The sequence below is a fragment of the Galeopterus variegatus genome, unplaced genomic scaffold (genome assembly GCF_000696425.1).
Source record: "Galeopterus variegatus unplaced genomic scaffold, G_variegatus-3.0.2 Scaffold353, whole genome shotgun sequence".
Classification (NCBI taxonomy): domain Eukaryota; kingdom Metazoa; phylum Chordata; class Mammalia; order Dermoptera; family Cynocephalidae; genus Galeopterus; species Galeopterus variegatus.
In genome coordinates, this window is record NW_007726464.1 from 265,729 (window position 1) to 274,444 (window position 8,716).

The following is an 8,716-nucleotide window of genomic DNA, read 5'->3' on the forward strand; positions in this document are numbered from 1 at the left end:
CACCCTCTGCTGGGAGTCTTCCCCACCCTGCGGGGGGCCTTCCTCACACCGGCTGGAGGTGCCCAAGCAAACGAGAAAGAAGACAAGACGGCAAAGTATAGGTCAAAGGTTGTTATCTCTTTTGGTTTCCTTTTTTGCTTTTGTAAAGAAAAATAAGGTTGTGTTTTCTGTTTGAAACCAAACATAAGTAAAACCCCCTCCTGCCTGGCGTCTTCCCTGCCACTGCGGGGTGCTGGGAGCACTGGCAGGTGCAGGAGGCCAGGCTGGGAGGAGAGGGGCTGGGCGCCCCCTGCCTGGGAGCTGCCTCAGAGCCAGAGGAAGGTAATTTGGGAATGGAGTTTGGTTTTGGTAAGCAAAAAATAAAATTAAAAAGTGTCACATACACCCCTTCTACAAATGGGGACCAAGGGGCACCACCTCCGAGTTGGAACCATCTCTGGCAGTTGGACTCTGCCCAGGCCCCCCAGCTGGCCACGTCTGGGGTGGTGGGCAGGGCAGGATACAGCATCAGTAGCTTTCAGGACAGGAGTGGGGGAAGAGGAGGGTGAAGTCAGAGCAATCTCCTTCCCCACATGTTAAAAAAAATATTAAAAAAGCACCCAAAGCTTAAAAAAACTAAACCTCCCTAGCAGGGAGAATTGGTGGCATCCTGCTTATCAGCAAAATGCCTTACCTGGCAAAAATGTGTAGAAAAATAAAATCAAACTTTATCCCTGAATGATAGTGAAGACCCCTCTTCCTGCTCCCCATCCCCTGCCAAGTCTCAGGATTCACCGAGGCACCAGTTCCTCCCCAAGTGGCACGAGCACATGCTCCGACACAGGCAGACACACACACGCTTCCCCCGGCCCATGTCCAGGCCCAGGGCAGGTGCTCACAGCGGGAATCGGGGGCCTGACAGCCACAGGCACACATAAGCCCTCGTGCCTCAGCATCGCAAGGAGCCCCCTGCCAGACTGAAGTCCCTCCTTCCCCCTCTCTGGGGGCAGGAGGGGGCCCCAGCACGAAAGCAGGGGGCAACCTGCAGTATGGTTCAGAAGGGCAGTGGTAGGGACCACAGGGAGTGGGGCAGGAAAATGAAAGGGCAGTGGGGTCTCAGGGACTAGAGGAACCAGGTGCCCAGCAGGGGTGGGGAGGGGTCCAGTCTCATCTGAGATGTGAAGGCTGAGCTGAGGGGCTGCGCCAGGACCCCTGTGGCAGCCTGTGAGGAGGGACCAGAAAGTAGAGGCCTTTGTGTTCTGGGCTCTGTGTTCTCACGGTGATGGGGCCACTTCCTGGGAAGGTCGCCAGAGATCATGAAACAGAGGCGCATGTGGCAGGAAAGGGGAGGGCAGGTGTACTGGTCCTGAAGAACCAGCTAGGCCCTTGGCTAATGAGACACAGGAGCTCTGAGAACCCCAGGCCCAATCTGCACACCCAGCCGGGGCCAACAGGAAGGGGTGAGATGGGGCAGGGGTTGCCCGTCCTCTATGGGGCTGCCCAAGGGAGGTTTTCTCTCTGCCAGGCAGGGGTGACAATGCAGTGACCCAGGTATCACGCCTCCCTTTTCCCCCAGGGCCTTCAGCTTAGTGGGGCTCTGAGGTGACTGTCCAGGTGGGACAGGGGACTACAGTACGAAGATGTGACCACAGCCCATGGGCCCGGGGTCAGGAGGCAGTAGGGCCGGTTCCTGCTGCAGGTGCAGTGGTACTGGAGTTCCTGCCAAGCAGGGCTGGATGACAGGGAGGGGACCTCAGGGCTCTGCAGCCCTGAGGGATCCCTGGCATCGGGATCAGAGTGTCAGCACCAAACACAACCGATTCAGCCAAGGAGATGGGCGGGCAGAGCACGATCTGAGACGCACGCTCAGCCCTGCAGTCTGGCGGGTGAGGAGGAGCTGGCGTCCTGCAGACAGAAGCTCACAGTTTGGTGAGGTCAAGGGCCCTGATGACAGGGCAGAGGCGGCAGCCCCTCCGGGGAGGGGCCTGAGGCCGGCAGTGGTGGCAGCAGCATGCACCGGGCGCTGCCCTCCCAGCTTCCCTGACGGTGGGTCAGCGCAGGCTCTGGTACAGGTAGGCCGAGGTGAAGACGGCGTTGGCAGCCAAGCTCACAGCCAGGAGGCCCCGCACCAGGGAGGGGCCGAAACGACCTGCGAGAGCAGAGACCCGCTGGAGGATGCCCATGTGGGTGGGTTGCCCTGTGGCTGAACAGCGCCCCCTAGAAGGCCTTCCCCCTTAAGTCACCTCCCATGGCTGCAAGGCTGAGTGGGTCAGCCATCGGTCACCTGAGGGCCTGCAGTGCCTTGAAGGTTCTTTCTCTGCCAGGGTCCCAGACCCTCCAGGTCTTCGTCAGTGCCCTGCACCCACCAGGAGGTGAGGGCAGCTTCAGATCTGCACCTCCTGCCCTCCCCCGCACATCAGGGCACAGACCTGTCCAGGCGGCGGCCTCTCCCGAGCACCCTTGGGTGGTGGTATCCACCATGCAGGTGGACGACTGGGAAGAGTCATCCTCTTTCTTGATGGAGCGACTGCTGCAGGCGCTGCCTCTCTCTGGCTTCAGTCTCATGTCTGCGGAGAGGGGGGCGTGTCTCAGTGGGGGCTCACGGCTCAGTGCAGGGACAGACGGGGGTAGCTCTGCTTCCAACTGTAGGACACAGTCCTGGGCACTGGCAGCCAGCCTGCCCCAACCGGCTCACCCACCCTAAGCAGTAGAAGGCCAGGTTCTCGTTGGGATCCTGGATGAATAGCTGCCATAGGGGCAGTTGGTTTCAGATCACGAGCCACAAACTCAAATGCCACCGGGCACTAGCAGATGCCACCCACAGGGGAGGCCTCTGGAGGGTGAGGTCACCAGGGCAGGGGCAGCAGAGCCTGGGACACAAGACCGTGACTGCCCTGCCACCTCTGTCTAGCTGGCATTCAGACCCAGTGTGGCCAGATCTGCTGACAGCATAAGCGACACAGGAAATCCACATACTCATGTGAAAGTTCTAGATTTTACAGGTTGGAGCCTAATTTAAAAAATGTTTAAATGCTTTGCAGCACAACACCATTTGAACCAAACAAAAATATCTGCAACCAGATGCAGCCAGGCAGCACATGATGTGTGTTTGATTGGTCCCAAGGGACTGAGAACCCTAAAGGTCAACTGCAAAAGACAATAAAATCAGCCAGCAGAGGGCAATGTGTGAGAGGCTCAAGGTCACCAGACTGGGGGTGTCCAGAGCTTGAGACTGACCACACACATGTGGGTAAGAGCCAGGACAGGCCCCTGCTGACCCTTAGGCCTCCACCGGGTTGTCCCGTCCCCAAGGAGGATGGTCAGAAGGCCATACCCACAGTGTGCTTCGCGTCCTGCATGGGCTGCCTCTGGGGCACACGGGGTGGCTCCATGGGGAAGAGGCTGCCATTTGGCGGCGGCAAGTGTTCGTCCGAGCTGCTGGGGGTGTTGGGGGCCTCCCCGGCGAGTGACGGGAACAGCAGCAGCTTCTGCCCCTTCAGGTTGAGCCTGGCAGGGCTGATGAGGGGCCTGCGGTGGCGCAGAGAGCCCAAGCTGGAGGCCACCGAGCCGGCCACGGAGGGCGCCGGGGAGGAGGGGCAGCTCCCCGACAGCAGAGTGAAGTAACCTGGGGGGACAGAAGGGGAGAGGAACATCGGTGAGTGCTGGCTGGCACGGCAGCGCCTACTGCATGCTGTCTTGTTCTCACCCAGGAGGGAAGAAAACGCTGTGCAGAGATGCGGGACAGAGGGAAGCCCCGCTGGAAACCTGAGGGGGCAGGGGCACAGAGCCTCAGCCACGTCCCTCACCCTCTGATTTCTACCCGTGGCCCTGGTGCCTCCATCGGCGGACAGCAAGGCTGGCAGGAAAGAGCCCTGGAGACTCAGGCCAGCCACCCCAGCCCTGCTCAGATTGGACCCCTGCTGTGCCGTCTCCACTCTGATGGCCGACAGGGACGACAGCACAGTATGATCTGACCCTAGTAACTATCATCCCCATTCCACCAAGAGGACACTGAGGCACAGGCGTGTTAGCCACTTGCCCAGGGCTGGGATATGAACGCATATCTGCCGGACCCCAATGCTCACGCTCATCCACTCTGCTTTGGAAACCCTGGGCCCCTTGGTGCCCACCTGCAGTGGCCTCCCCATCCCTCCTCTCAGCTCTCCTCACCTGCAATAGGAACCTCCCCAGGTCGAGACACCTGCGACGGAGGACGGCTCCCACTGAACAGGTACCCTGAGTCTGGAGATGAAGGAGAAACGTGATGCACGTCAGGCCTGCAGACAGCAGCCACCCACCCCCTCCATCCCACGGTCCCCACGGCTGTTCTGCTGAAGCCCACCCTTTGTCATTTACCACGTGCTTTCATGAAAACGCAGATGCTCAACTGACCCCTCAAGCTACCGTCGGAGGCGTCCTGGGCACGTTCCCACTCTGTGGATACAGAAGCTGAACTCGTGGCAGGTGCTGAGAAGTTGGCCCGGGTCGGGTCCCTGGCTCCTCATTCTGCACACTTCTCCCCACACAAGGCCCTGCTTCCTCAGCCGTTGAGAATCCCACTTTCTCCACCAACCCTAGTTCCCGTCTGCCTGCCCTGGACCCCAGGGAACACTAAACACGCTGCCTTTTCCTAAATCGAACGCGCCCCAAGGGCAGGGACCTGTCTCACGCAGCTACATTTCCCCAATGCCCAGCTGAGAGCTGAATGTGGAAAGATCTGGAGATGGCCACGTGCCCTGCCGGGGTGGCTGCTGCTCCACCACAGTGCACAGGTCCCAGCATACTGCCTGCCCCTCCCCCCACCAGGCCTGGGGACACAGACCCCAGGCAGCCCACGTGACTGGGTAAGGTAGTCACATGACCCAAGCACACCAATCGGAGTCCTCCCAGGACCTGGTGTATGGCTGCTGGGGGAGGGGTTCCTCCTGCTGGGTGGGAGCTGTAGGATGAGGCCTGGGCGGGGAGGGCGGAGGCAAAAGCTGGGGAGGAGAGAGTGCCCGAGCCCCCGGGCCAGCAGCCCTCCTAGGTACACGAGCCAAAGACCTGCATGTGTCCTGTGCACCCACCCTGGCATTGGAGACTCTGGGATCCCACCCGTCAACCTGATGTTCTGAGACCAGCCTGAGTCCCACAGAACTCTGCTGCCACCTCGGGACGGGGCTGCTCCTGAGCCCTTGCCTCAACCTCAACAGGGATGTTGCCTGTTGTCTTCGATGGGTGGGAGGCCCCGCCTCAAGGGCCTGAACTGGCTCTGGTACTGTCCCCCTCCCCATGGGCTCGAGATTGAAGTCCCTCAGCTCCGCCACCCTCGTGCAGAGTCCCCGTGGCAGGACTTGGGCTCAGAGCAGGCCTGCTCCTGGCTCCCTCAGCGTAGCCTGCCCTCTTCTACCCCAAGTTCCATTCAAGAGCTGCCAGGCTGGGGACCCCCAAAACAGAGAGGGATACCTCTGCGTAGGGGAAAAGCAAAACCATCCTGATATCAACCTGGGGTGTGAGCAAAATGGCCTGGTCTTCAACCACTTTGGAGGATGAGGCCTTTGCTGTGATAAGTATCCCCCAGCCCAGAGTAAGCAGCAGCAGCCACTCATGCTGAGGGGTCTGCTCCAGGGGCTTTGCTGACCCGTCTCACTTCATCCCACCACAGTCCTGGAGGCACAACCGCCACATCTGAGAGAAGAGATTAAGGCACGGCGTGGGGCTGCACCTACCCAAGGTCATGCTGCTGGACCAGGTGGGCAGGGGCCCTGCTTGGCTGCTCCCAGCTAATTTGGCAGTTCTGTTTCTGCATATAATCCTCACAACAACCCTATGAGGTGTGTATGACCAGTCCCGTCATAGGTGGGAAAAGGGACATAAGCAGGTAATGCAACACACCTGTGGTGACGATGTGAAGGAGCAGCACTGTGGGTTTGAGTCTGTATCCCCCATTTCACTGCCATGAGACTGGCAAATGGGGCCAAGGGGCCCTCAGCAGCTGGCAGGGTTTTCTCTGGGGGGGGGGTGGGACTCTGATCTTCCAGGGTTTACCTTACGGGAAACTCCAGAGGTAGGAATCGCTCCCCTATGAGTTCAAATCCCTGCCTTTCACTCTGTGGGATGATTAGCTGGGATCATTTTATTTTTTAAAGAACAAAGCAAGAGGCGGCCCTCCCAGCAATCTGCACCCCTCTTCCCCCAAGATGGCCATCAAAAGGCTCTGGTGGGGTCTGCACCCGGGCTGGTCCTGGGAGCTTGAGTCCTTCCCCCATCCTGGGCCCAAACCAGCCCCACCCTGATGCCTAGAACCCCGTTCCAGCTCCTGACTCTCAAGGGAGCTCCAGAGAACTCTCTTTTGGGAAAGGGTCCCAGATGCAGGGCTTCCCAGGTCCCCATGTCCAGGGCATTCCATGGCCCCCTTGCTCCAGGTGCTGCTCACAGAAGAGGCCACGGATGCCCCAACAGCACCCAGGGGCTTGAGCCAGGCCAGATCCTGGCTACGACTCACCTGCTAACGTGTCCCCTGAGCCTTGCGTCAGGCTGGCCCCAACAGGGGCTTAGGAACACTCTGCTGAATGATGATTCCTAGCAGGAGCTGCTCTCCCCCAGCGACCTGGCTCATGTCTGGTTATACAGAATTGTCCGGAGTCCAGGTCTCCATACACAGGGCAATCCCACCTTCTCCCCACCCTAAAGGTCTCAAACTCTGTCCCCTGCTCAGCTCAAACGCCATCTCCTCCAGTGATCCTTCCTGCTGGCAGAGGGACTCTCCTCTACCCTGGAGGACGCTCACTTGCGTACCACAGGGCGAGAGGCACCTGAGCTGAGGAGCTGAGAGCTGGGATCTTACCCAGCTCCAGTCACTTAAGGAAACAGGCTCAGAGGGGTGTCTGACATGAAGCAGAAGGTCCCCTACCCCCGGCAGTTGTTGAGGGGCTTAACTGAGACCATGACTGCACATCACTAAACCTGACACCTACAATTTAATAAAGAGAAACTGGCTTGGCCAAGAACCCACCACATTCCTTGTGGATAGTACCCTGCCTCTAGACCCTGGTGCTCCCAGCACCGGGCCCGGTACCTAGAGAGCCAGCCCCCATGATATGCCCCCAAGAGCGAGACAAGATCGGCAGCTTCCCAAGGGGAGAGGATTGGCACAGAGCACACACAAGGATCTGAGTATGTTTAAAACTGGATTTAATTTACGACTGAGTTCTAGAAGATTCTGTTGGGAAAGGTGAGGGATGAGACAGTCTCTCAAGACAGAGGCCAGGTCTTGGTCCCCTCAGGGTTCACGAGCAGCAAGCATTCAGTAAATGCAACTGACCTGGACCCTTGGACCCTGTGCCCTTGGACCATGTAGAAAGGCTCGGGGCACATTCTCCTGCCCCTGGGTCTCCATCACAGCAGCAGTAGTAATAATGGTAAGAAAGGCAGTAAAAGACAAAACCCAGCAAGCACCTCCATGTGCTGCGCACCCGTGGGGGCCAGATGCCCTTCTCAGCACCTTAAACACATCATCTCGTTCAACCCTCAGAGCTGCCCACGAGGCATGTTCTTCTACTAGCCCCATTTAAAAAATTTTTTTTAAAAGATGACTGGTAGGGCCAAGCCCACAGTGCACTCGGGAGAGTGTGGTGCTGGGAGCGCAGCGACACTCCCGCTGCGGGTTCGGATCCTATATAGGGATGGCTGGTGCGCTCACAGGCTGAGCGCGGTGTGGGTGACACCACACCAAGGGTTGCGATCCCCTTACTAGTCACGAAAAAAGACAAAAAAAAAAAAAAAAGTTACATCATCTCATCCTGTCTTAAACTCCCAAACAAGTACCACTTGAATTTGAAATTACACAGTACTTTGTTGTGAATTATTTTCCATTGCCAATTATCTTCTAAATAAGGGAAGAGACCTAAGTGACCAAACCTTTATCACATGAGGCAACTTGATTCTAGACTTGGCTTGGACCACTGAAACAGGTGCTATAGAACATAGCTGCTGTCTTACATTTTCTTCATCTAAGAACAGGGAGAAGACAAATGGATTCCAAAGTAGAAAAGAGAGTGCTTCTAAAAGAAGTTTTCTTAGCAGAACATTACATGAAAATTTCACTAGCAGTTAGTAAATAATATTTTTCACCAATTAAACTGAAGTTTATCCTCAAGACAGGTGATACCTAGATGATATGCTTTGTTAATGGTCACTTAGAAATATTTAGGTATGCAGTTGATACGTCCTTCTTGGGTTTTCACTTCATTAATCATCTCTTTAAATATTGTCAACCATTTTTGTGACTGTTTCTTGATTTTTATAACTAAGAAGCTCATCATGACTAATTAAAAGACTTACTAAGCCAACATAAACAATAATTTTCTTAGGCTAATACAGCATGTAAGTCCATCTATATTACCACATTTTCTTAAGTCTGAGATACATTTGACAATTTTTTTCTGTTCAATCCATTTAGTGGATGCTAGTTTCTCCACAAAATACTATTGTTTTGTTTTTCCCACAGTGCAACTAAAAGAATATTTTAAACATTGAATTTAGATTTGAAGGAGGAGTAATACAATCTTATTCTATAAACTAACATTTTCTTTGCAATCCTTGAAAAAATAATTATGGAAGGAATATCACTTAATCTAATGTTCAACAATAACCCAGATAGAGGCACAAGATAAGCCTGATGAACATCTGAAGACACAAACATAATACTTTCTTCAACGTTTACTCAGATATAATGCCTTATATATCTGGGACAGAA

The 8,716-nt window shown here is 55.7% G+C and overlaps 1 protein-coding gene across 1 annotated transcript; it reads right to left on the reverse strand.

The window, feature by feature from the left end:
* Positions 1-96: 96 nt before the first annotated feature.
* On the reverse strand, positions 97-4,360 carry LOC103586576 (transmembrane protein 201-like). Its single transcript, XM_008567872.1, has 5 exons — positions 4,336-4,360; positions 4,150-4,221; positions 3,314-3,604; positions 2,409-2,546; positions 97-2,128 (listed from the first exon to the last, which is right to left on the reverse strand). Exons 1-5 carry the CDS (start codon positions 4,346-4,348, stop codon positions 2,031-2,033), a joined length of 612 nt encoding a protein of 203 aa, XP_008566094.1. The 5' UTR covers positions 4,349-4,360; the 3' UTR covers positions 97-2,030.
* Positions 4,361-8,716: the final 4,356 nt, after the last annotated feature.

Coding starts and splice junctions, on each gene's coding strand:
- LOC103586576 (XM_008567872.1), bottom strand. Junction 2,547..3,313: donor GGACGCGAAGCACACTGTGG/GTATGGCCTTCT, acceptor CCCTCTCCGCAG/ACATGAGACTGAAGCCAGAG. Junction 2,129..2,408: donor AGAGGCCGCCGCCTGGACAG/GTCTGTGCCCTG, acceptor CTGCTCTCGCAG/GTCGTTTCGGCCCCTCCCTG.